Source organism: Ceratotherium simum, chromosome 8, assembly GCF_057802395.1.
Source record: "Ceratotherium simum simum isolate JZ-2026a chromosome 8, ASM5780239v1, whole genome shotgun sequence".
In the NCBI taxonomy this organism is placed as follows: Eukaryota; Metazoa; Chordata; class Mammalia; order Perissodactyla; family Rhinocerotidae; genus Ceratotherium; species Ceratotherium simum.
In genome coordinates this window covers 29,845,745-29,873,488 of record NC_141907.1, presented here as the reverse complement: position 1 = coordinate 29,873,488, position 27,744 = coordinate 29,845,745, and the positions used below count along the sequence as shown (strand labels likewise).

General features: G+C 36.1%; 1 protein-coding gene across 4 annotated transcripts in view; it reads left to right on the top strand.

The window, feature by feature from the left end:
* The window catches only part of ARAP2 (ArfGAP with RhoGAP domain, ankyrin repeat and PH domain 2), a 181,495-nt gene extending 158,158 nt beyond the window's left edge, over positions 1–23,337 (top strand). For all 4 annotated transcript variants that reach the window (XM_087434169.1, XM_087434170.1, XM_087434171.1 and 1 more), the window contains 5 exons: positions 5,804–5,886; positions 6,941–6,976; positions 9,165–9,228; positions 15,636–15,770; positions 21,032–23,337. In XM_087434169.1, the coding sequence (XP_087290295.1) occupies positions 5,804–5,886; positions 6,941–6,976; positions 9,165–9,228; positions 15,636–15,770; positions 21,032–21,415 (702 nt within the window). In that variant the 3' untranslated portion in view covers positions 21,416–23,337. The remainder of the gene's footprint in view (positions 1–5,803; positions 5,887–6,940; positions 6,977–9,164; positions 9,229–15,635; positions 15,771–21,031) is intronic.
* The last annotated feature ends 4,407 nt before the right edge of the window (positions 23,338–27,744 follow it).

Below are 27,744 nucleotides of genomic sequence, written 5' to 3'. Positions count from 1 at the left end.
CTTCCTTAATCCTTGCCCTTCTAAATACATAATATGTTGATTATAGATCACTTTTATAGTTGGATGTCTGCTTAGGGTATTTTAAAATCAACCTGAGCTTTTAGTCCCATTGAGGAACCGACACTTCCATTGTGTAGCAACAGAAAGTTGCTAGAAACAACTGGTAGTCACTAGTAGTAGTAATAGCAGTGCAATCATAGTAGCAGCCAGTAACATTCAAGTGGTTACTCTATGAAAAGCAGAATTCTCTGCATTTCACTTGGATTCTCTCATTTTATCTTGACAATAACCCTATGTTATTGGTACTCCCACTTAACAGATGAAGAAATGGAGCCTACCAAGATATTGCATAACTTGCCCAAGATCACATAGCGAGTAAGCGACAGTCAGAATTTATTTCCAGGTGTCTGACTCCAAAGGCTCTATGCAGGGACTTAGTAAAGAAACAATAACTTTGCATTGTTTTGGCTTGGTTTGTTTTTGCTGACAGAATTTTATTTAAAGAGGATAAGTCTTTTTCATTTAAATAGTAGCAAATATTTTCAAATATGACCATCTATACAACTCAGTTTTTTATTATGTTTTCCCCTAAGCTGATGTAAATTTAAAAATCTGCCACAAGGAAATCTGTTCATGGAGAAGTGACTTTTTCAGATCGATTGTTTCTGTAAGCAAGATAAGGAATCTCATATCCCTTAACAGAGTATGTTTTGTTTTAAGAATTTGTGTCTTTTGAAAGGATCGTCTTGCTCAGTCTAAGATAATTCACATAAACTGGTAGACAGTGATAGTTTAGAGAGCTTGTCTGAAAGACAGTGCTTTTTTTTTGACATTTGGAATGATTTCTTTTTTTCCCAGCTTTATTGAAGTATAATTGACAAATAAAAATTGTATATATTTACGTTGTACAACATGATGTTCTGATATATGTATACATTGTGAAATGATTACTATAATCAAGCTAATTAACATATATATTACCTCACCTAGTTATCTTTTTGTGTGTTGTGGTGAGAACATTTAAAATCTATTCTCTAAGCAAATCTTATGGATACAATATGGTATAAACTATAGTCACCATGCTGTATATTAGATCTCCAGAACTTATTCATTCTCCATAACTAAAACTTTGTACCCTTTAACCAGCATCTCCTCGTATCCTCCACCGCTCTGCCCCTGGCAATTACCATTCTACTCTCTGCTTCTATGAATTTGACTTTTTTAGATTCTGCATATAAGTGAGATCATATAGTATTTGTCAGAAAGACACTGCTCTTTAAGGGGGCTAAACACATTTTGTTCCTATCACAGTGACCTCGGTACAGAATTATAGTCTAATTATTAAGTGTTTGAAAGTTGTATTTGTACATCTGTCAGAATTAGTGCAACTGATACTTTAGTTTGCACATTAAGGCAAGCAAATGAGAGACATGGTTTTCCTTTAAACTCAAACTGCTATTATTTTCAACACGTGATTTTATTTTGCCGGTTATTTTTTCATGTTGCTGGTCTGTCCCTTTTGTTATTGACAGTCACATCATTGGCAATGTTAACTTTTCAGATGATTTTACAGTAAATAATCAATAGTAAAAATCTCCTAACTTACTTGAATAAAGATTCGGCTCCGGTTTTGACAGTTGCTGTTAATATATTTGTGCTTGTATATATTTAGAAAATGATTTACTGAGAAGGGAATAGAAACTACAAATTGGAAAGTGTATTTAAAGAGACTATGTGTTAATTAGAGATAATTTATGAATGCTCATTAACAACAAATTAGGGTAATACACAAGGGAAGATATATTTTGTTTTGAGAATTTTCCCTGCACAGAAAATGTTAATTAAAATGTTTTCAGACTTGATTTACATAAAAGGTGAGAAGTTTCAAAGAATTTACCATTACACTGTTAATGGTATGAAAAAAAGCAAATGAGTAAGGGGGGCTGGTTAAAAATTGCATACAGTAATAAACAAATTCCTTTTAACCACAAGAATAGTTTTTTAAGCACACTAATTTAATTGGCTTATTTAAAAACTTTATTTTAAAATATGGTTCCTGAAGCAACACATTACAGACTTGATAACACTCCAGTATATTGAACTTTTTGAAGAAATTCTCCAGAAAATACAGATACCAAAAGAGAGAGTTGTAATAAGCCAACAGTAAAGTTTTCTTGCCAAATGAGATTTCTTTTTATAGAACTTTCCATTAGGATCCTTATAGTTCCTCTTTATGCATATTCACTTTAAAGATTGAAACTAAAAAAGATTTCTTCCCACCATTGCTGATCTCCTCTCAAATTATGTCATCTGTGTTCTTTTTGGACAGGATATGGTGTAAAGTAATGAGCTTGCATGTCAAGAGTGGCTTGGGAATCAGTTGTATTACTTCCGACTCGCAGTCTGTTCCCCAAAGTACCAAAATGTAGGCATTCCTGGACTTTGCAATGGCCTGTGTAAATGAGGACTGCCTCGTTCAGGCACAGTGCTTCTCATTCTCAAATATGCAAGTCCCATCTTACCCAAACTGCTGAGGTCGCTTCCTCTCCCCCTACCCTGCTGCCTCATTTGGGACTGTGTCCAAGGGAACAGCAGTCTGACTACGGGGAGGGACATTGACCTCAGTTGTAATCTGATTTAACCTCTGACAGAAGTGTCCGGGATTTCCTCTTCTGTGTACATTTTTAAGTTCTCTTCTCCTTAACTTTTTCTATATGGGATACTTACTGCCTCGCAAAGCTACCTCACTGTTTCATATTAAATAGTTCGAATTCCTTAACGTTCAGTAAAGTAGCATGCTAAAAAATCAATACCCAAAAACCAGTCCTTGTTTGGACTGGTAAACATATAAACTACCAGAAAACATATAAACTACCAGAAAATGACCTTAATAAGAAGTAGAGGCTTATATGAAGAAAACTACAGAATTTTACTGATAGAAATAAAAGAAAACTCTTGTAATATCTAATATAGATTTATAGCTTTGATGTAATTCTTTTCAAAATTCCAAAGGAAATTGCTTTTAGAACTCGGCAAAAATGATTTGATAATTCACCTCAAAGGATGAACAGATAAGAATACTTGCAAGTGTTTGGGGGGCATAAAAAGTAAAATAATTGTGAAATATTTCTCATCCAACTATTAAGGTGTACAATAAAACTAAAATATCTTAGATAATATGATCCTGGCATAAAAATAGGCAGAGAGAGCAATGGTACCATACAGTCAGGTAAAAGAGTTAGTTGTATATCAGAATTTTGATCAATATGCCATCATAAATGCATATCTAAAGAAAGATTTGTTTAATAAATACAGCTGGGATAATTTTTCACAAAAAAATTTCAATTTAAATTCTCATCCATAGTGTATATAAAATATGTATTCTAGATTGACAAAAGAATTAAAACTTTAAAAATAGCAACCCTTCAAGCTACGTGGCCATGGGATTGAGTAAAGAGCAAATAGAAATTTGAGTAGAATATTTCACTTAAAAAGGCAGTTTCGTATTTGATATATAAAGAACTAATGCAAACAAATAAGTAAAAAATTGGATAAATTGTTGACCAAATCAAAACTGAAAATCGCTCGCAAATACACAAATATATGTTCAACTGTAAGTAAACGTATCCTATCAGTTTAGCCAAAATTTTAATCATGTTCCTATCCTTTGACCCAGTGATTCCATGTCTAGAAACCTAGCCATAAGGGAAAAAAAGCTCCAAAATATGTTTTTTAATTATTTATCATGATAATAAGAGCAACATTGATAATAGTAACTAGGAGTAAATTCACCATGTAAGTTCCAGGCCTTATCATCGCTGCCAGAGGCCGTTGGTCATCAAAACATTGTTCCTGATCTTCTTCCTCTTACTTTTTTCTCTCTATATTTTCTCTATATTCTCCTAACCTGTTTTCTTTACGGAAACCAAGTTTTAATTTTACCAACATATTTTCCACCCTTTACTTTTCAAATTTGACTGATCTCATAAAGAAAGGACTTCATAGTAAAAGTTTAACTTGTATAGAACTTGGTGGTAATTTGAGCCAAATATTTGCTAAGTGGGCTTTTGTGCATTGTCCTGGGGTCCTGACAACTTGTCTTTCTTGCTGTTTCTCTGAAGCAGTGTGTTTTAAATGTATTGTAACAACAATTGCTGTAATTTCCTGTGTGCTTACTCTATGACAATTACTGGCTAAACCCTTTATAGGCATTTTTCTCCTTTAATTTGTATGATAACCTTTCACAGTAACCCTTTACTTTCTCATTTAATCTTCATGATAACCCTATGAAATAGTCAATATTTTTATTGTCCCTGTTTACAAACAAGAAATAAGGGCAGAGAGAAGTAATATGAGGTTACAAGCTAAGTAAGTAGCAAGCCAGATTTGTACCCAGGTCTCTATGACTCCAAGCCTCTTGCTCTCAGTTATGAAGGCTATCTGACTACAGTTTGAAACAAGAGATTTCCTTGAGAATTTTTAGGTTGTGAGGAAAGGCTGTGTTCATAGTTATTTCCATAGCTCTTATCTTTATAAAATCTATTGCATGGTATCCAATGATAAATAATAAAATGTGTGTGGTTTTATATTAAGGGTTTAAATTAGAGTATAATGATTCAAGTTTTGCCTCTGTCAGACAGCTTTCCTGATGGTCCATGTTCAAGGATTTACTTTTTTTAAATATTAATCTCAGATAAATACTTTGGGATTTGTATGGAGAATATATAATTATCCAGAGCAAATGTAAATTTTTTTAAGTCTACTTTCATGAATTATTAGTGAGGATTTTCATTAATATGGATATTTGAGATAGTTCATTATGTTTCCATAAAGGCTCACAGTCTGTTTGCCATAATTATGAACTCCAAAATCTACAGAAAATCATAACTCATTTGGTGGCAAAACCTGACCCAAACCAAAATGAAGATATTTGTCTTAGGTAATTTGGGCTGCTATAACAAAGTACAATAGACTGGGTGGTTTATAAAGAAAATTTATTTCTTGGAAGTCCAGGATCATGGTGCCAATGTGGTTGGGTTCTGGTAGAGCCCTTTTCCTGGTTGTAGACTCCAGGATCATGGTGCCAACATGGTTGGGTTCTGGTAGAGCCATTTTCCTGGTTGTAGACTGCTGACTTCTCCTTATATCCTCACATGATGGAAAGAGAGCGAGCTAGCTCCCCGGGCCCTTTTAAGGGCATTAATCCTATTCATGAGGGCTTGAACCTCATGACCTAAGTATCTCCGAAAGGCCCCCACCTCCAAATACCATCATGTTGGGCATTAGATATCACAATATGAATTTGAGGGGGTACAAACATTCAGTCCATAATATTCATAGCCTTTATTTATCTCACACTTTAATAAATGTCATGCATTTCAGTACAGAACTATGAATATATTTGAATAGAGCGTGCTAGCCCAAACAACACTGGTGGTGTGGTGGAGTTACTTAACATTGCACATGAATTGTAGTGTATTTTTAAAATATGAAGAAGTTGAAAAATTATCAATTCTGATACACATCTGGTCCCAGGTGTCTTGAATAAAGAATTATTGACCTGTGTTTGTGTGTTTGTTTATAGATATACACACATTTGTAAACATACATACATATCCAAAATTATCTATTTAAATTTATAACGTTGTAGTCAAAACAATCTTCATTTACTAAAATCTTGGTAAAACATTCATGAAACCTTGGAGAGACTAAACAGTTTTAAATTTAGTCATTAACACTCAAGGAAAATGTAAGGATACTTATAAAATCTGTTTAATTACAAATTATTTTCTTTTTCTTACAGAGTAGTAAATATGACAAAATGTTTTCTCTCAGTTCAATGAAGTTTTATCTTGGAGTGAAAAAGAAAATGAAGCCTCCAACAAGGTAAAGTTTGACAGGAAAGGATTGTTGAAAAGAAAAAGTTACAGGAATATATGTCTGTTCAAGGATTTAGGAATCAGTGGCATTAGTCTAACTTTTTATAAATTAAGCTTGAGACACATTCCTGAAGTTGCCACAGACATGTGGCAGGGGACCTATTGCAGACCAAGGAAACTTGTCTGGGTAAATAAGGAGGGATGATATTCCCACTGAGACTAAGGTCAAGCTCCTGGGTGATTGCATCTCCTTTATGTAAAGCAAGAAATCCTTAGAAGGCCCTGTATACTGGGAAACACATGGGTTTCTCCACATCCTATTCCGTGATCAGTCACAGTCTGGGGACATAGGGGTGTTCCAGGGAAGTCTACATACAGGAAAACAAATGCTACCCTCCAGCCTCGTGATGCCTGGCTGTGTAATTTGCCCTTTTTGTTTTGCTGAATTGGGTAGTAAACCCGTAGCGTGTAGATGATAGAGAGGAAGTGGACCCCTCTTATCCATTATGTTCCGCTTTAATACTTGAATCATCCCAGCATTTGGTGTATACCACACTTTCTTATCACAAATTACTTTGATTAGCTAATTAATGTTTGCACTAATACTTAATACTGTGAAATCTCATTTTAACGAATTGTATGTAGTTTGAGATTCTATTACTGAAATTGTCCTCACTTTTGCCTCCATGCTTAATTTCTAAGCCCAGCACATATACTTGTGTTGCAATTGGCTCATTCTTCCATTTCTCACAATATCAGTAGGTCAATATGTATATTATCTTATTTTGGCCATTTTCCTAGACATCTGTCCTTACTCAGCCAAGAGTATCTTTTGAGAGATTTCCTCCTCTGCCCCATGACATCAAGAGATTCCTTCCCTGTCTCCCTTCAGCATAGATTTGTAGCCAAATCCCTCAACATTTATCATTCACTTCCAGATATCTATTCTCTTTGGTATTCCCACCATTAAATATCACCTCCTTAACTGCTAATCCTATTTTCAGTCTTGTAAAATTTGTCGTTTTTAATATGTATGTGTGTTTTTTTCCCATGTGATGCAGTTGGGGATTGACAGTATATTCTGAAAAACATCACTGGTAAGTACAGCTGGCAATTTTGGGATTTGATATATTGATGATAACTTTAGTAAATAATGTTATTATTTGGCAGATAGATCTACAGTCAGGAAATGTTTCACCTAAGTAAGCTAAAACCTTTTCTAAATACTCTTAAGAAGAGGAAAATAGATTTGCTTCTCGGTTTGGGCCCATTTCAATCCCTTGTATCCTATTTGCCACTGCCTCTTAAGAGAAACTATATCTGATTTCTTCCTAATTTTTATATGAGTGAACAATTCCAGCTTTTATGGGATAAGGAGGCAAAGTTCAGTTTTAAATAAAGGATAAGAACTAGCCAAAACTCCACAAGCAGTTAAGTGCGCGTGCTCCTCTGCGGCAGCCCGGGGTTCGCCGGTTTGGATCCCGGGCGCGCCCTGACGCACTGCTTGGCAAGCCACGCTGTGGCAGCGTCCCATATAAAGTGGAGGAAGATGGGCACGGATGTTAGCCCAGGGCCAGTCTTACTCAGCAAAAAAAGAGGAGGATTGGCAGATGTTAGCACAGGGCTGATCTCTTCAGAAAAAAAAAAAAAAACTAGCCGAAACTCAATTTAAAGAAAAATCTTGGTCTCAAACCTGTTCTTTCCATATATGTACTTTTTCCATTGACATCATCAGGATCTAGACACTCTCCCTAGAGTGTACTAGGTGTCTCCTTCTCCCTCACCTGCCTGTGTCTAATCCATCACTGAGCTATACCAGATCTGCCTCTTAATTATCTCTCTGATCCACCATGCCCTCTATCCTTGGGGCCTTGCCTTCATTCATTGACTTGGGTTGTTCCAGAAGTCCTAAGTGCTCTTCATGTCTCTGACTTTGCTTTTGTTTTCTAGTACATACTCCACGCAGCCACCAAAGCGACTTTCTAAAATGTATCATGTTTCTTTCCTTCTTTAAAACTCTTCTATGAATCCTATACCTACAGGATAAAGTACAGGACTGTTGGCACAGCTGCAAGATCCTTTAATATGGGGCTCCATCAGCTTTATCTCCCACAATTTTCCCTTTTTTGCTTAATGATAAAATAATAATTTGTCTTGAATTCACCATGCATGCCTTGCTGCTTCATATCTACCTGTTTGATATACGTGGTCCCTTTCCTGAACCTTTTCCCACACTATATGCTGCTCCCTCCCCTCGTCACTTCCATCCTCTTCCTGCGGATCTGGCTGACTCAGCTACCGTTTTTCATTCAAACCATGGCTCAAATATCCCAAAAGTCTTCTCAAATAACTCTCACATCCAATCGTTATTTCTTCTGTGCATCTGCAGTATTTTGTACACATGGGTGCATAATTAAAATGATTTGTGGAGAGAACAGTTTTCTTAGACATGGCTGTGTGAAGGGACAGTGTTTTCATGAGAATCTAATGAAGGAAGCAAAAATTTTTTAGAAGTTTCATTTTAACTTTTTCCCCCAATTATTTATATACAGGAATATAAAAAATATAATTACGTTGAAAGGTCCATTGTACCACTCTAATGTCAGTTACAAAGTTTTCCTCTTCTAGGAAACAAACTGCACCTCATCCCCAAATGTGCTGTTTCTGTGTTTGCATTTAACTTTACTTTCTCTTTTTCTCACCATGTTATAATTTATTTGTTTACATGCTTGGCTCCCCTAATAGACTATGTGAACCTTGAAGGCGAGATCTCTGTTTTATGTAGCTTTTCAATGAAAGGTCACTGAGTCAGTGTTATTGGGCATGCAGTGGTTTTTCATGTAGTTCATTTTTCATGAGTCTTGTGGGTGTTAATGTTTATAATCATAATGGAGATTGTCTAAGCCTTTTTTAAAAATCTGCTCTTAAGAAAATGTGTACATACTTTGCTTCTTAGGCTCGGGGTTTCTGGGGAAAAAGATGTTTTAACATTGTGTACCTGAAAAAGCAAATGACGTTGACCTTTCTGCCTTTCCAAAAATATTTCGATCATTTTTCAGCAGTTACCAAAGCCTTTAGCTGTATTTTGTTTAAACTAGCATATTTACACTATTATTTTGATATTGTACACTTAACAGAAGCCAGAAGCAACTTGTCCTGAAATACTCCCGTTTTGATTGCATTGAATCATTAATTAGGAGAAACTCAAATAGGTTTCTGATCACTTAATCACCAAATACACCGGAGAATTCCATTGTCTTTTTGAATTATGAACTTGTTTTGCAGGCATCTGTGTTGTGATAGCTTACAAAGTCAGATGGAGTGGATGGCCAGTCTCTTTATTGCCCAGGTATGATATCTGTTTCAACTGTTCAGTAAAGTATAACAACTGTTTATAGGAAGTGTGGTGGTGATTTTCAGAGAATTTGAGTTTTATGTCTATACTTTTATTTTCTCATTCATATTTTTTAAATATTTGAGAATCCAGATTTATCCATTCTCTTTGAAAGACAGTTTACTCTCTTTGTGGAGACCTCTTTTTGCCAGCCCAGCACCTTCTTAGCTTAGGAGATGTGTGTTGCTTCAAGATGGTAGTACTGTAAAAAGACGGGCTTATCTCAGCTCTCATCCTACCAGGGTTCCACACTGATCTTCGTTTAGAAAAGTGTGCTATTTTCCTTCTTATTCTCCTTATGGCCTCCTACTCTCTGCACCTCTGCTTTTCCAGAAACAAGGACAGGAACCTATTTCTTTAATACTTATTGTGTGCTAGATGCTTCAAAAGGGTTAACTTATGTATTCCTTGTAACAAACCGTGCATGACGTTGCTTATAGATGAGGGAGTAAAGGTTGTCAAAGGTTCCATCGTTTGCTTAGGATTGTACATTTAGTAGTGGTTTAAAGCCAAGGATGCCATAGGCCAACACCTGTACTCAATTCCCCATTCACTCTCCTCCCTAGAGGAGGACTCACTCTGGGGGAAGGGTTAAATAGTCCCACTAATAGGATTGGTTTTTTTCCCCCAACCTTGTCTGGCTGAATTCCCAGTGATGCTTCCCACAAGAGCATTGAAATTCACTGGTAATGATTAAGCTGCCACTCTTTATTACTAAGGTTGTACGTCCCTGTTCCTCTTACAAGTGAAAAGTTAATTCACCCCAAAATCTAGTCTTTATTTGTTTTGAAAACCATTTTCTCTATTCATTTAATTTATTAACCTTTCCAGTGGTTAATAAACACTGCTCTTCTCAGCCTGACCTACTATTACTACCTGGGAATACAGTTGCTGAAAAAGACTGGTTACTAACTTTTAGAGACTTTTCTTCTTTTTTTTGACTTTTTAAAAATTCAGATATTCAAGTCCTACTTTAAGAAAACTAAATTTGAAGTATTTTAGTAAAATTGGAACATTGAGTTGAAAACTGGTACAGTGTCTATTTATGGTGCAACTAAATTGATATTTTTGTTTTTATAGTTGAAGTCAGTAGACTCTGTAGTTGAAAATCAAGGTATAAATAGCCAGGAAACAGAGGTTGCTCTCATGGCCAAGTTATTTTTCCCTGCCTCACCTATTCTTTGCTGTCTTGGCCCCAGAGACTCGGCCCAATTACCTTTCCTCTGTTCATTCCACTTTTTAGGATTAAGATAAACACAAAGGTCCTTTTGGATTTAAGGATTTAATGGTTCACTTCCATAGGGAAACAGACAGGAAAGTAGCAAATGTTAATATATATGTTACAACACCCACACATGCACACACCCACACACACACTAATCAACAGTGAGTGCCTTTACAATGAGTTCTTTTTGGTGCCCGGAATACTTTTCTAATATCCATCCCCATCCTCATCTCTGCCTCAAAAGTCCTCTAAATTTCAGCTTTTATGTCACATTCTGAGAGAAACTTCCCCTGACCTTCAGACCAATAAGACCTTCACGCTATAGAAACCCTTAGTAGCCTATACTTCAACATGGTAGTGCTAATTAAAAAGCATTTGTGTATTTAGATTTTTCATATATGTCTTTCCTACTAAAACATAAACTCCATGAGAAGAAGGACTCTTTCAGTCTTATTAGACCTGTATGTATATCCGCATCACAGAACCCAATGCCTCTTACAGAGTCCATACTCAGTATTTCTAAAATTCAAAAGAGAGAAGAAAATAAATAACCGGATAAAATTTCAAATAGATATTAGTGGGATAAAATAAAATAATAAATAAGCTAGGGAAAGGAAAGCCAGTGTGTGTGAGGGAAGAAAGGGCACTAATTGAGAAAGAGTCTCAGGGAATGCCTTTCTGAGTAGCTGACAGTGTGCTGAGCCCTGTCTGGAATGAGGGAGTGAGTCCTGCACATATGCAGGAGGGGGAGAATTCCAGGGTTGGGGGCTGGAAAGTAAGGTCATGACATGTCGTAATATTCTATGAGCATCATGAAGGCCTGTGTGAAAAAGGATGTAAGCGATGAGGAAGGCAGGGGACAGATCATGTAGTCCCAGTTTAGGAGTTTGAGTGGGAAACAAGGAAACGATATAATCAGATTTATATTACTTGAAAAAATAATAATATTGGTTACTTTGTTGAGGCTGCACTGTAGGGGTCAAAGATGGAAGCAGGGAGAACAACTGTGTGGAAAATGGCAGCTCGGACTAGGGTTGTAACAGTGGATCTGGCAAGACGTATTCAAATTCAAGAATATTTGAAGGTAGAACCAATAAGGCTTGCAGATTGATCGGCTATAGCAGTTTGAGAGAAGGAGTAGAAACCAAGGAAGAGTCCTAGTTTTTTAAACAACTGGCAAGTGTAAGTGATATTATCAGAGATGCAGAAGAAAATTGAGAGTTCTGTGTTGGCCACGTAAAATTTGAGATGCCTATGGGGCTGGCCCGGTGGCATAGTGGTTAAGTTCGTATGCTCCACTTCGACAGCCCGGGGTTCACAGGTTTGAATCCTGGGCACAGACTTATGCATCGCTCATCAAGCCATGCTGTGGTGGTGTCCCACATACAAAATAGAGGAAGATATGTTAGAGCCACATATGTAAGCTCAGGACCAATCTTCCTCACACACACAAAAAAATTTTTGAGATGCCTATTAGACATACAAATGGATATGCTGAGTAGCAGGTTGGATGCATAGGTCAAAAACTCAGGCAGAAGTTTGAAGCTGAAATGTAAATTTGGGGGAAGTCAGCATTTAGGTTGTATTGAAAGCCGTAGGAGGATTGGGTGAGATGAGAGAGAGGGAGGAGAGAAAGAGAATGAGAAAGAGAGAATGAGAATATAGAATGAGAAAGAGGGGAGCGTAGGGGGAGAGAGAAAGAGAGGACAAATAAGCCCTGGGACATTCCAGACTTTAAAGGTCAAACAGAAAAGAAAAAACCAGCAAAAGAAATGAGAAGAGTTGAGGAAGGAAGAAAACCAGGTGATGGGTACAGAGAATTCTATTAAAGAATTTGCTATAAAGATAAATGAGGCTGTGACTAGATAGAAGTAAGAGGTCAAGGTAGGTTTTGGGGTTTTGATTTGTTTGTCTTTAAGATGGGAGAGTGTATCCTTGGCATATATGCTGATGGAGACAATCCAGTAATTGGAAGAAAAATTTAATAGAGGAGGAGAAAGATTATTAAACCAGCAGAGGCCCTGAGCAGACTTGAAGCAATGTAAGCAAGTGCACATTTGTTCATTGTTGCTGAAAAAATCATTGTACAACAGAGAGTGTAGCACGTTTGTTCTCAAGTTATTGACTAGATATTCTGGCCCACTGAGCAATTATAGATATGTTTGGAGAAAAGTTATTTGTAATCAGAGCAAATACTGATTGGAAGAGAAGGGAGCCTCACTTATATGGCTACAGATGAGGAGAGAATGGTACATTTCATGATGGGAAAATGAAATTATTGAATGATTACTAATCATTTTTTAAATTGAAGTAGTGAGGTCCCCACATGTGAGTGAGCTGGGGATATTAGAAGTGTGGGGGCAGAGTAAAAGAGGAGAACTAATCAGAGAGTGAGGAAGCCAGTTGCCATATAGTAGAACGTCCAGGTAATGCTGAGTGTTCACTTGAAATTTAAGGTTAAATTTAAAGTGAGATGAATCCCCAGAGTGATCTTCTATTTTTTTCTTTCTGCATCAGTTGGTAGGCACCCACAGAGTAAGTAGAATTGGGTTTAACTAGGTTTGGGGCTTTGCCAGGCATATAGGATGGAGGGAGAAGGAGCACAGGACTTGAAGATATTTACAAGGAGGTGAGTATATTGATTGACCATGAAATCTAAGCCAGGCTATGAAGGAAGTGGGAAAAAAATTGAAAAGTAGAATGGTGGTGGAGAATGGATTGAAGGTCTCAAGGAGTCTAAAGAATACTTAGAGTGAATGAAGCTAAATTGAGTGAGTTGGAAGGGTAAGAGGTCAAGGTCAGAAAGTGAGAGGCAGACCCATGTTCATTGCAGCGTTATTCGCTATAGCCGAGGTATGGAAACAGCCTAAGTGTCTGTCAACAGATGAATGGATAAAGAAAATGTGGTGTATATGTATATATTCCATATATATAATGTAGTGTTATTCAGCCTTTAAAAAGAAGAAAATCTGTTATCTGCAACAACATGGATGAACCTGGAGGGCATCATGCTATGTGAAATAAGCCAGACAGAAAAAGACAAATACTGCATGGTATCACTTATATGTGGAATCTAAAAAAAAAATGTCAAGCTCATAGAGAGTGGAAAAATAGTTGCTAGAGGGTGGGGGAAATAGAGAAAATTTGGTAAAAGGGTACAAACTCTCAGTTATAAGATGAATAAGGTCTGAGGATCTAATGTATAACCTAGTGATTATAGTTGATAACACTATATTGTGTAGTTTAAATTTGCTGAGAGTAGAACTTGTGTTCTCATGTCCCACCCCCAGATAAATAAGTGAGATGATGAATGTGTTAGTTAACTCGATGGGGGGAATCCTTTTATAATGTATACATATATCAAATCATCACATGGTACACTTTAAATACCTTGCAATTTTATTTGTCAGTTGTACCTCAGTAGAGCTATAAAGACAGAAAGTAAGAAAGTGGGAGGCAGAAATGAAGATTTTGGGGTGTGATCATTGGTTATAATAATGAACGTATGAGCCTCAGCTATATGATCCATGCAGTATGACTTTTGAAGTCGCTTATACATAATATAAATGTTGTCAGAACATATTACTTAGATCTAATGATTTCTGATATTGGGAAAAACACCTCTCGGATCAATCCAGTGAGAAGTAATTAGCCAGTATTCACAGCATGGTATATCATGTCAAAAAAAGAAATATGTGTTTGAAAACTGCATTTGCTCTTAGGTTCCTTAAAATATCATTTAGCACATGTACTATACATCAGTGAATAAAAGTGTAAGCATAATTCATAAGGTTACCTAATTGCTTCCGAGCCAGTTTTCTCCCAGCTTTGCCTGTTGGTTACATCCCAGTTATATAATATCAAAATTATTTTTACCAGGTTTGGCACCTGGACATAAAAATAATGTTATGAAGCTTGTAACTTTCTCTCTGAAATATTGCATAATGTACCATTGTAGATTTGCTGAACCAAAGTAAACACTTCACTGAAATTCAAGGGTAGATCTGATGCATATACACGAAGTCTAGTGATAATAGGACTTACACTGTAGGATCGTTGAGGATTAAATGAGATGTATGTATATTGATAAGCATAAAGTCTAGCAGTATGGCCCTCAATATAAATTAGCTATTATATAATGGATACACAGTCTATTTGTTGAAACAATTTCTTTGCTGTAAAACACTACATTGAAATTTTAATTGCAACATAGGAACAAGAATCTATTGAATCTTAAGAGTAGAGGAAAATAAAGAGTAGACATTTAGTTATATAGTTTACCAAATGATTTTCATCTTAACATCTGTAAACTTCTCATTTTATAGTTGGTATTCTGTATTTGTTTCATAGGTTGTTGTCTGAAAATCAATTTGCTTTGCCCAACTTCTAAAAAGTTAATCTACCCTGAGGAGTAGAAAAATTCTTTAAAGATTTTTCTTTTATATATATATCTCAAGGATTTATCACTCATGAGCTTATGTCTTTACCTGTGGATATTTCTCCCCAATGCAAAATTAACTTTTCTCTACTCATATCTGTAATTGCTCAGTGGCCAGAGTATGCAGTGTGCCACATTCTCTGTTGTACAATGATTTTCGCTATAAATGTCTGTGTACAAAGTAACGTTTATTTAAAATTCAATTAGATCAAAAAGTCAGATTTTTCAAAAGGTCATAAAATAAGGCTGATTTTTCTGATAACCATGCTTTAGGTTGACTTGGGGTATATAAGGTCAAATTATTTTTACTCTAAAGTCATCTTTGGAGGAGACAGAAAATGAATGTATAGTTACTTTGATTACAGGGCCTAGAAATGTAGACAAATGTATTATTTTTCTCTCACAAAGAGATTTGCCAGTTTCCTTAAATATTTCCCCCTTTTTGATTTGATAAGTGGTACAGCAGGCATGTAGTTGAAACTTAGAAATTGAACTGAGACCTCAAAGCTCAGTTCACTTAAGAGTTTTATATCCTCGAGCAATGCCACCGCCAGAGTCAACATCATAATTACAAATGGCATTCTCATGGAAAGCAAACCATTTGATTTGGATGTATGGAAGAGGAGCCAAGTGACTATATAACATGGTGTATCACAAAATAAAATCACACACCAACAGCAAGAAATTGTGTTTCTACAGCATGAAAATGATATACGGCCACCAGCTGGAAAGGAGCGAAAACGTTCTATAACCAAAAATCCCAAAATCGGAGGTTTGCCTCTAATTCCCATCCAGCTTGAGAGAGATGCAACCCAAGCCCGGAGAAATATCGAGGTAAGTTAGGATTTTGTTTGTTTTATATTAATTATAGCATTTGTTTTCTTATGTCTTAATGTGATTAACTGCAACTGCATTAATTACTTCACTAGCTTCAAAAGCACAATAATCATCACTTTGAAAAGCGTAGTAAAAATCACAGCCATCAAGAAAACATTATGAATAACCCTATGCCACTCTTTTGAAGTTTTATATTTTAACCTCTTAAATGATTAGTTTTAATAATGTCATTGACCACCCATTAAAATGCACAATGCCACTTATTTTCTTATCCCTAAAGTAGCAAAGCAATTTTAAATATATATACAGAAGTTCTGGTGGTAAAATTACAGTCTCAAATTAGTCTTAGAAGTTCACTTCTAAGTGAACTGCCTATGGCAGAATGTGTCTGGAGCCATGGTAACTAGACTTTCTAGTAACAATCAAAGTGTTTTGGGAACTGATGGGGTGTCTCAGTTAATTTAAGGACCTGCAAGATGTATCAATAAAGAATATCTGACATCTTTCATGAAAGCTGCTACTTGTTTGCCTTTTCACCTTGAGGGGAGGGGAGAACATAAGTAGCATCAATCTTGACTTGAAGTTCAGTCTCTTCGGGAAAGGAATAGGCTGTTTGCACTCAAAACTCATTAGACACTTTAAGACTAATGCATGTTTCAGTGCCTTAATTGAGCCCCTCAAAGCAAAAAGAAAAGCATGTGAAAAATATTATTTCTTCTTAGAGCCTAAACTTGGGATTAAGTTATTTGAATTTCTTGCTTGCCAAACAGAAATAACTCTTGAAAGACTAAAGCATTTTAGTTTAGTGATCAGATGTTTTAAAAGTTTTTCAGTGCCTACCTTTCCTTGAACATTTTTCTCACTGTAATATTCCTCTTCTCGAAAAGATAAAAGCTTTGAAAATGATGGTTTCTTTCCTCTGTTGCCTGCTCAGTCTTTCTGCACTGATATTGGTATAATCGAAGGGGAGAATAAGACTCCAGGAAATCATGAGCTTGTTCCTCCTGCCATTCCGCACTTACAGGTTTTTTTTGGTAATAAACTGCTCTGCAGAACTATGGGTTCCTTAGAATTTGAAGATTCTAGATTAGCTACAAGTCACACATCCCAGGACCCCAGGTTAAAGGACACAGGTGGAACAAATGGAGCAAATGTAGGGAGTAGGTATGCCTTACTGTGACCCCAGCTTCTCCTGACATTGCCTTATGATTGATTATGGAGCAAAGCAAAAGCCAAGTTATTAAGATCAAGATACATTAACCGCCATTCAGTATTGAATTGAGATGACGATTGAATATACAATAGTTTGTTACCTAATCCCAAATCCAAAATTTCAGAGACAATTTTTTTAGCATGCTTAAGATCAGAAAACTGATGAATTAAAACTACAAAGAAATCGTTAAAGGCTCTTAAAACAATTCCCTGAAATATTAATTGCTGGAAAATATATGAGTAGTTAAAGTAAACCAAGCTTTTTTGTAAGTTTCGTAAATGTAGCGACGTGGTAATTCAACAATTTGGCAAAGAATTTTTAAATGTTCTTATGTTGGCAAAAGCATTGAAAGTTTAAAAAACGTTAAAACAAAATTAATAACAATTGAAAATTTTTCATGTGAACCATTAAAATGTTTGTTATAAAATTAGATTAGAATCATGTAAATATATAAGAAAACATTTATAAAATGACTAACCAGTTTGATCCTTTTAAAAATGGAACATGACTTAAAATATTTCTAAGTAGAATATACTCATGAGAAAAAATATAGTCGGATCAATGGAGATATTCAAGAAGAATTGTTTTTCAAACAAGTTGTTGGCAGATTGATAAATTTGGTGACTTGTCTTGCTTTCATGAGGTTCTAGTGAAAGTTGTATGAAGTTACCTCATCTGGGCAGGAAAGTCTTCCTGAAGGAAGCGACTTCTGAAAAATTGAGTAAATTAGTAGTGAGCTAGCTGAATAAGCCAGGGAACGTAAGTTGTTGGCAAAGGAAATTATACATGAAGAGGCAAACATAGTGCTTAAGAATGCACAAGCTAGATGCTACCTATGGCTCTCCTACTTACTCCCTATAAAATCTTGGGTACCTGCTTAGTTTTCCTGTGCTCAGTTTCTTTATCTGTAAGCAGGTGGGGACAATAAAAGCCCTTACCTCGTAGGGTGGTTGTAAGGATTAAATATTATGATACATGGGAATTTATTAGAATAATGCCTGGCACATAGTTAAGATTCATTGAGACAAAATAATAAGGAACTTGGAAGACAATATGGAATAATTCACTAGTTTCCAAAATTGCCATTCCTTTTAATAATGCCTTCTGTAAAACCAATAAAAATAATGAGCAAAGAAGAATGATGCAGTTAAAGCAGAAAATAGTGACCTAGAATCCTGCCCATTAAATACCTATCTCCCCTGTCTCCATCCTGGAGCACAGTTTGATGTGGTAGAAAGAAGCACATTGGTTTCAGATAGGCCAACCTGGGGTCCCATTCCAAACTCCCATTTATGTGACCTTGGGCAAATTGTTATTTCCTTGAGTTTCTATTTCTGCATCTTAAACCATAAATAATATACTTTTTAGTGTAAATAATCATAAAATTTAAAGCATTATTGTGAGGATTAAATTAATGATACAATTATATATTTTATAGCATGGAGACTATCAACTAACACAGTGAGTTTACTGGTGAACGTCATTTAAGAGAGTTTCTACTGTAAGCTGTACATGTTGGTCATATCACTTTTTGGTATTATGAGATCTCCGTAACCATTGGCCCACATCTGGATATAATGGAAAATATATGCAGGCACAGACTAAAGCCGTGTGAGAGATTTTCTCTGAGAAACCATTCTTGCACCTTGCCCTGGCTATGACAGCAGAAACTCCTGTCTCTGCAGGGAGACAGACTCCATTTCAGATCATCATTTCCATTCAAACAAATGGTTTTCTCTAAACACCCTCTGGCACAAACTGGCATCGTCTGGACCAGGCCACCTCTTGCTCCCCTAATTTCATACCTTTTCTATCTTTCTTTTTAAGTTATTAACACCTTATCTTTTAAGGACAGTGCAGCACATAAACTCTGTCCTTCTTTCCCCAGTATCCATGCCCTTGGCTTTCTTTCGCCACAGCCTACAGGGCACTCCAGCACACCATATTGTTCATACAAAGCACGCTGTCCCATCCTCTTGACTCTTACCGATTCACTTCCGTCACCTCTCCCCACCTTCATGTAAGGTTACATCATTTAGGCTAATATTATAGTTAACTTGAAATTTCAGCATTACGTGTGTTAATACTTAGCCCCTAGGTTCTACATCTAAGAGACTCCCAAAGTCTTTCTGCTGATAGCTGAAAGATAATGAGAACTGTTACTATGATCTGTAAAACCATTCTATATGGATCCTTAGTTTTCTTCAAGTAATAGATGCAAGTGAAACTTGAACAGGATTAGTATTTGTTTATAAATTCCCAGTCCCATTCCTATGCTAGTTAGCCATCATTTTCACTAACCTTTCATATTTTTTTTTTCCTTTTGGGTTTTTTTTGCTGTTTTTATTTTATTGTGATAAAATCCACATAACATAAAATTTCCCATTTTTACCATTTAAGTGTATAGTTTAGTGGCGTTAATTGCATTCACATTGTTGTGCATCACTGCTATTTCCCAATATTTTAACATATCCTTCTAATGAAATTTTGAAATTAAGTTAAATAATAAATATTTCTTTCTATCAGTTTTAGAGTAGAAGAAATATATTTATCTGAGATGTTTAATCATAATCTTGACAGAAAACTCCAAATTGCAAATTATTTATAAATTATGTTTATGAAAGTACTTTTATTCAGCTTGAATTTGTCTGGTATAATTTCGTGTCTGGATCTGCTGGAATTTAGGAAAATAGAGCAGAGTCTTACACATTTGAATTTTTTTAAACCTTCATTCACTATTCACAAAATATTTATTGATCATTTCCCGTGTGCAGGCACTGTTCTAGGTTCACACTCCAGTGAATCAGTCAAACCAAAGCGAAAAACAAAAACCCTGCTTGCATTGAGTTGACTTGCTAGCAGGGCCTGCCGACAATCACAAGAGATAGGAGTAACTTTATAGTCTATTTAGAAAGTGATAAGTGCTGTAGAAAAATATAGAGAAAGGTGAAGTATTGCCTTTTAAACATTATTATATGAAACATCTTTACTATACTGTTTATGCTACTTAATTTCATACTTAATATATTAGCAAACATTCATAACTTAAAAACTTCTCGAGATTTCTGCTTTCTGTGCTTTGCAATTTTACTGGGGAAATTTTGAAGAAATTCCTTCCACTCTTACTTATGAAATGAAAAATAACTTTTTTCTTCTCACGCCACCTACCCCCTGACCCAGTTTATTGGCTATCCTTTCTCTGTGGCTCTGTGCCCCTATATGCTTGACTCTCTGTCGTTCGTTCTTGTATCTTACACTTGATAAAGTTGTAGTCCCCTTTGAGAATCTGATGAAAGTTCTGTACGCCAGAAATTGCCCAGTCACAAGACGTCCTGAACACTAGTTAAGAAAGCCCACCTGTATACCATTGCAGGTGTTGAGTCACAATGGATTTCTGGTACCTGTAGGCCCTTACATTTTACTGGATGAAGGTGTACTCTAATCTACTGATACAAAAGTGGGTTTTAATACATAAACATAGTTTTGAAAACACTGAAATGTATATATATCTGTGGAATTCTAATAGGCATTATATGGGGGGAAAAGATTTCACTAGTCAAACAGATTTCTTTGCCATAATACTTTGCAGCGTCTTTAATATGCTAATATGTATTGTGAATTTCAAAGAGAGAGCTGTAGTATGGAGTATTTCCCCAACTCACGTGGCCATGGAGACCATGTTTTTCCTCAGTGCTGTGGGTACGACACCGTAGGAATTACAGATGCACGAATAGGTGACACTAACAAGCAGCATTGAATTGGAAGAGGCAAGTTTGAAATGAGAGTCAATTTGAATAACCTTAAAGACATCTTTAAAGTGGTATGTTAAATGCATGTTAAAATGAATTTCCATGGTCTATGTTTCAGTTGAATTTGTAGCTCTAAGATCAGTATATAAATTCAGACATGTCACTTGTGCCAAAGTAAAGTTAGAACTGACGTCATAGAAATAAGCTCTAATGTGAGAAGCGTCGGCTTTTATGTGGAATGTATTTTTTAAACTGAAATTGTGCCAAATCTGTCAGATATTTTATTTTATTTTTAGAGTGCCAGAGCAGAACTTGAAAGGCTGCGGCTCAGTGAAAATCGTGATCGAGAGTCTGGAGATTCTAGCTTAAAGGAGAAAGCCTCCATCGTGGCCCACTGCCTGGAGCACAAGGACGATAAACTTCGACATCGTACCAGAAAGCATCGAAGTTTCAACTGTCTGGAGGACACAGAGGCTGAGGTCCTTCGTGAGCAACAAAAAGGCCATAAAGGTCTCAAGACATTGAGGAAGACTGAGGACAGGAATGGCAAGGCTACCTTGGGATCTGATAATAAGTTACCATCAAATGTCATTGAAGAACTTAGCGTGGTTCTACAGCGGTCAAGAACCCAACCAAAAGAGTTACAGGGTGAGCAGACCTTACAGAAAGAAATAAAATGAGTTGTTTCACAAATTATTTTTTTTTAATATTGTGTACAATGTTTGTAAGCAAACCAGAAACCAAACTGTAAGATAATTCATGGTTTTTGAGATTTGTCTAGCTGTACGTAAGCATTTAAAGAACATTTAAAAATATGTATGTATATATGTGATAAGTGTAAGATTAACTTTATTTTGGTCTGAACAAAGCTTGTACAGTTCAATTGTATTAACCTTGTGTAAGAAGGCATTGGGTTACTTTGAGTGGCCAACCTTTTAAAGTAGTTGTCCGTTAAGTGGTGTAATTTATGAGCAGAAGTCTCAAAACTGTACTGTAATGTATAAAATGCTGTGTTTAAATGAAGCCTATGAAACTATATGTAACACATTTTGCACTTTGGAAAACTTTGTATATTACCATATGTTTTTAGGTTTACATAGGGTCCTCTTTAGGGAGATGAAAGGGAAGTAATTTGAAAAGGGGGAGGGTTTATTTTAGTGGCTGCCTATCAAACACTGGAGTTTTAAAAACGGGCAAGGAGTTAACAAATGTCCTAATAACCAAGAAGGTCCATTAAGACTCATTCTAGTTCACTGTTGACCAGAACTTGTTAATGAGAAATTGCTTGTTTAAAAAGAGTCTAGTGACTAAGTGTTTTCCGAGAGTAATTTTCAGCCAACAGACATGAATAATGGCCCTGGCCACTCTTATTTATGGTGTTAGTGAAGCAGCCACAGTACACATTCACTACACTTCAGGCCTTCATAGGTGGCTGCTGAGAAGAAACTTACACTGCGTTGAAGAGGTTGTGTGCACAGGACCTGGCATGATACCTTTGCACTGTTGCTATCTACAAGCAATTTTTTTTCAGTTTCTTACTACGCTTTTGGTACGAACAAAATTCATCATCATAGGGTTTTGTTGTTGTTGTTTTGTTGTTTGATTTTTGTTATTTTACTTTGTATGTTCATTTCTTGTTATTTTAAGTCAGGTTGTAATGTCTTTCTCTGCAATGTCAGAATTAACTGGAAGTAAACAACATATGGCCATTTTGGGGCGGGAGATAGTTTAACTCTACTACTCTTTGGGGGGCTACCAGTTAATCTAGTCTTTTTTTTTTAAATAAAGCAGTAGTCTCCTTCCTGTGCCTAATGAATAATGACAAAGCCCTCTATTTTTGTTTCCACATAAAGATCAGCTACTGAGCTGATTTTCCTAAGGCAGACAAGTAGTTTAATTATAGTTCACATTAGGGGCATCGCTTTTCATCAGTTTCTTTAGAATTTTATTAGATCTGGTAAGTTTTGATTAAAAATTCTTTATGTAGCTAAGCGTTATTCCTAGCATTTCCTTTTTTTCCCCTTCTATTTTTCAGATATCTTTTTTATCAGAACTTGTCTGTATACAAAGGCCCATACTTCAGTCAGTCCAGTCCTGGTACAGTTAATATGCTATTAAATACTATGAATTTCTTCATTGTAAAATACTGATCACTTATATTTGGTGGGGATAAAATAGTTTACCCTGGGTATATGATATTTATTCTTCAAGTCCAAATAGGTTGGAATTTTTTTAAAAAAGAAAAAACTGCAGGTCAGTTTATGAAGTGGGTAGCACTACTGGGGAGCTTTTCTTTAAAACAAGAAATCATGGTATTTAGGGAAAAAATCTAAAATAAACTGTTAATCCTAATGATAATATATATGTTTTATGAAATAAGGAGGCATATGAAAATTAATATGTTTGACAATTTTAGACAATGGGAAAGTATCTGGAGTTTTTACCTGCCTTATCTGAGTTTTTTGAAACTTGAGCTTAAAATCTGATAGCTTCTGTTTCCCTTTCTTTCCTGTACAATTGTCTCCATTTTTCAAGCGTAAGATAAGGACTAATGATGACATCTCATACTTTGAGTAAAAATTAAAATTGTTTTACAAGTCCACTTGAATGTGACTGTCTTTATTATAATTTTCAGAAGTTGAAGGTTATTATTGTGAAATAGTCTTTTTTTTCCCCTTTTCAAAAATTTGAATTTAATATATACTTCAAACTAGCTCTGTCATTATTTTCATACGCTTCAATGTGAATATTGTTCTATTTTAAATGATGAATATATGCGGAAATGACACAGATTGATGATACTGACTTTCATTTCAATAGCCTAAAGTTAATTACTAGACATGCCTTTTACATATTTGACCTCTAAACAAATCATTACTTTTTTGTAATTTTGTAGATGATTTATCAAAGTGGCACTGAGAATTTAAAACTAAGCAAAAGTAATTAAAGCAAAAATATGACTTGTTTACATAACTATTAGTTGCCAATTTGCATTGTTCATATAATAGTTTTTACTTCTAAAATACACATAAGCCATATTCCAATATAAAGTATTTTTGAAAATGCATCATTTGGACAGATTGTAATATCCAAATATTTGCATGTTTTCTCAAATTATTGATACTCTGGGGAGAAGATGATTAAAACTTTTACCATCTCATCAAAATTTGCACCAAGACTTTCATATTATCATTCACTCAACAAAAGACAGAATTAGATTTACAGTGTGAACAATTTTATGTCAGGTACAATCACCATGTTTATCTCTAATCATCTGGACATGCTGAACACAAAAATGCATCTTATAGGTAACTAAAATTCATCTTGTTTACGTCCCATAGTTTCTTTTTGTTTTAATTTTTTTGTTGAAAATGTTCTAAATTGTAAATCCCTATCTTCTCTATCACGGCTACTATATGTTGAATGTCAAGTTTTTAACAATTCAGATACCTCTACAGATTTAAGACTTTTTGTGAATTATTGGATTAAAGTTCAGAATCTAAATATCCTCTTCTGAGAAGTGGGAATAACACCTATCTTGTAGGCTTTTTGTGATAACTAATTTTATATATATTTCTATTTATCTACTCATATATCTATGTATATATTTATATTTATGTGTGTGTGTATCAATGTGTGCATGTGTGTATATATATAAAATCACATACCTGTTCCATACTAGAGGTTTAGTAAATGTTAGTTATTAATGTATTAGTTTTTCTAGCTCTCATGTGGTCAGTCAATACTGGTTTGGTGTTATTACTGGGTTTCAAATTGCTTCTAACTGTTTTTTTTCCTCAACCTCTTTAAAATATGTTGTGTACTAATAGAACAGATTACCACAGGTTGTGGGCTGATTTGTGTTCCCTAAAATCCATATTTTGAAACCCTAACCCCCAGTACCCCAGAATGTGGAATATTTGGAAATAGGCCTTTCAAGAGGTGATTAAGTTAAAATGAGGTTAACAGCATGGCCCCTAATCAAATGTGACTGGCGTCCTTATAAGAAGAGGAAATTTGAACACACAAAGAAACACCAGGGGTGTGTGCACATAGACAAAAGACCGTGTGAAGACACAGCAAGGAGGTGGCCAAGGAGAGACCTCAGATGAAACCAAACCTGCCAACATCTTGATCTTGGACTTCCAGCCTCTGGAACTGTGAGAAAACAAATTCCTATGTTTTAAGCCACCCAGTCTGTGGAATTTTGTTAATGGCAGCCCTAGCAAACTAATACACCCCTTTTTTTGTTAATCTGTTAGTACATCAGATGAGCAGGATACTCCCTTGTATTTGCAAGTATTAGTCCTTGCACTCTGGTTGCCCCACATCTCAGAATAACTTTGTAGCATTACATCAGAGTTACAGCTATCATAATGAATAATGGAGGATAAGAGAGCCATGTGGAGATGTAACTACTTAGAGGTCAACTAGCTAATAGCTTGAACACTGAAATAATACAGAATAAAGAATTCAAAATTGTGGCCCAGCAAAATTATAGTTTGGGGCTAGTTATAAAGATTCAAGTTTTATGATATCAAGAACCACTATGCCAGCAGAGTAAAGATGCTGATTCTTCACAACATCTGATAGAGAATATTATTAATCCTTTCAAAGAACAACCAGAGAGGTTTTCAGTTACATAACTGAGCAGTCACTAGACTAGAGAGAGACAAGAAGTCATTTGAACCAAACCAGATGAGCCACACTATGATCAAGATTGGATCAACACTAACCTTCATCAGATAAAAGTCACGTTTGTATCTCATTGGAGGGGATCTCATCTTCCCGTCCAGCTATAGCCTTGTCTATTTGCAACAAAACTCTTGGTAAAACTTATTTCACTTGCTGCCTTCTCTTTTTGCCTCCCATTCTCTCTTTGAACACTTTTCATTCAGCCTTTTGTTTCTCACTATTCTACCATAACTGCCCCTGGCAAGGTCAGAACTACTTCATTGCCAATTCAAATGGTCATTTTCAGCCATCATACTTGAACTATCACCATGTGTGGCATTTCACATAGTTGGTCACCCCTCCTTTGTGGACTACATTCCAGGATTGGTCTCCAGAACACTACTATCTTGTGGTTTTCCTCTGTTCTCACTAGTCAGTCTTCTCAGATTTACTGGATACTCATCTCTATATAGCCTAACTCCTGGAGAAACTCATCTAATCTCATAGCTTTAATATAGTACATTGTCTGACCATCCAATATATTTAACTTCAGTCAACCTACCCATTAAGCTCCAGACTAGGTAATTTACATTTCCACTGGAGTGTCCAACTGTCATCTCAAATACACCATATCTAAAGCTCTTTACCTACTCCTCATCCTTTCCATTCCACTCTTTCCTGCCATTTTTAGGACTCAGGTGTAGTCATTACAGTCCTACCGTTTCTAGGACTCAGGTACAGAAAGATTAAGCAGGATTGTTCAGCTAATGTTGACAGAGTTGGCACTTGAACTCAGGTAGTCCAGCTCAAGAGTCCACACTTTTTTTTTTTTTTTTTAAAGATTTTATTTATTCATTTTTTCCCCCCAAAGCCCCAGTAGATAGTTGTATGTCATAGGTTCACATCCTTCTAGTTGCTGTACGTGGGACTCGGCCTCGGGTTGGTCGGAGACGTGGTGCCTTGGGGCGCGCCCGGGATCCGAACCCGGGCCGCCAGCATCAGAGCGCGCGCACTTAACCGCTAAGCCACGGAGCCGGCCCAAGAGTCCACACTTTTAAACTCTGCATTAAGATTGCTCAGACCATCATCATCTCTCACCTGAACAATGACAAAACTCAACTTGTCCAACCCCTTGTGCTGTGTGGAGACAAGCAAAAGCCAAAGTAATCATTTTAAATATGAGATCATGTCTCTCCTCCTAATAACCCTTGAATAGCTTCCTATTTCTGTTAGTTAAAAAGGAATGTCTCTATACATTACAAGCCCTGAAATGATTGGTACCAATGCACCAACTGCTGCTTCTATCATCTCTTTCTACTCTTCACTCACTGCTACAAGCATACATGTTCCTCAAAATCACCAGGCATGAAAACACCTTAGAGCTTTGCACTTACTATTTCCTCTGTCAGCAACATGCTCTCCAGACATACACATGGCTCACTCGGTTAACTTCATGTAGGTCACCATCAAATGTCTCCTTACCAGACAGACCTTCTCTGAACATGCCGTGTAAAATAGCATCACCGCCTTCTATCCCCTTTATCTTCTTTTCTACATAGGACTTATCACCTGATAATTTGTATATTTATTAGTATATATTTTAATGATCTAATTACTTTCACTAGGATATACCTCTTCCAGTGCAGAATCTTAGGTTCATCACTATATTCCCAGCATCTAGAATAGTGCCTGTACCATATCTCATAGTCACTAGTGAAATATATATTGAATAACTGAAGTCATGGTATAATGAAGTAGCTTGAAGAAGAGCAATAATCCCACCAACAGCTAGAAACAATGGATTTAAAAAAATCTGTGGAAAGGCTGTTGCTGAAATGAATAGGGGTAAGGTAGCAAGATTCTGAAGAAGTAGGAGCATTAGAGATGTGCGCTGATATTGTAAAGCTGCTCCTTTTCTGAGAGCATTTAGAGATTCTCTACACAGTGCAAGATGTGGAAAATAATCTGGTCTTTGGTCAGGTTGAGAGATGCTTTTTACAGACAGAAAAACCGGCAGAGCTTTTGTACCCTTGTGTAGCAAAGGAGGCAAAATTGGAGACTCAAGGGACTGAGAGCCCAGGGAGAGGGGCAGAATTAAAAAACGACCATATAGGGGCCAGCCTGGTGGCATAGCGGTTAAGTTTGTGCTCTCTGCTTTGGTGGCCTGGGGTTCGCAGGTTTGGATCCCTGGCTGGGACTGATGTACTGCTTGTCAAGCCATGCCGTGGCACTGTCCCATATAAAGTAGAGGAAGATAGGCATGGATGTTAGCCCAGGGCCAGTCTTCCTCAGTAAAAAGAGGAGGATTGGCAACAGATGTTAGCTTAGGGCTAAT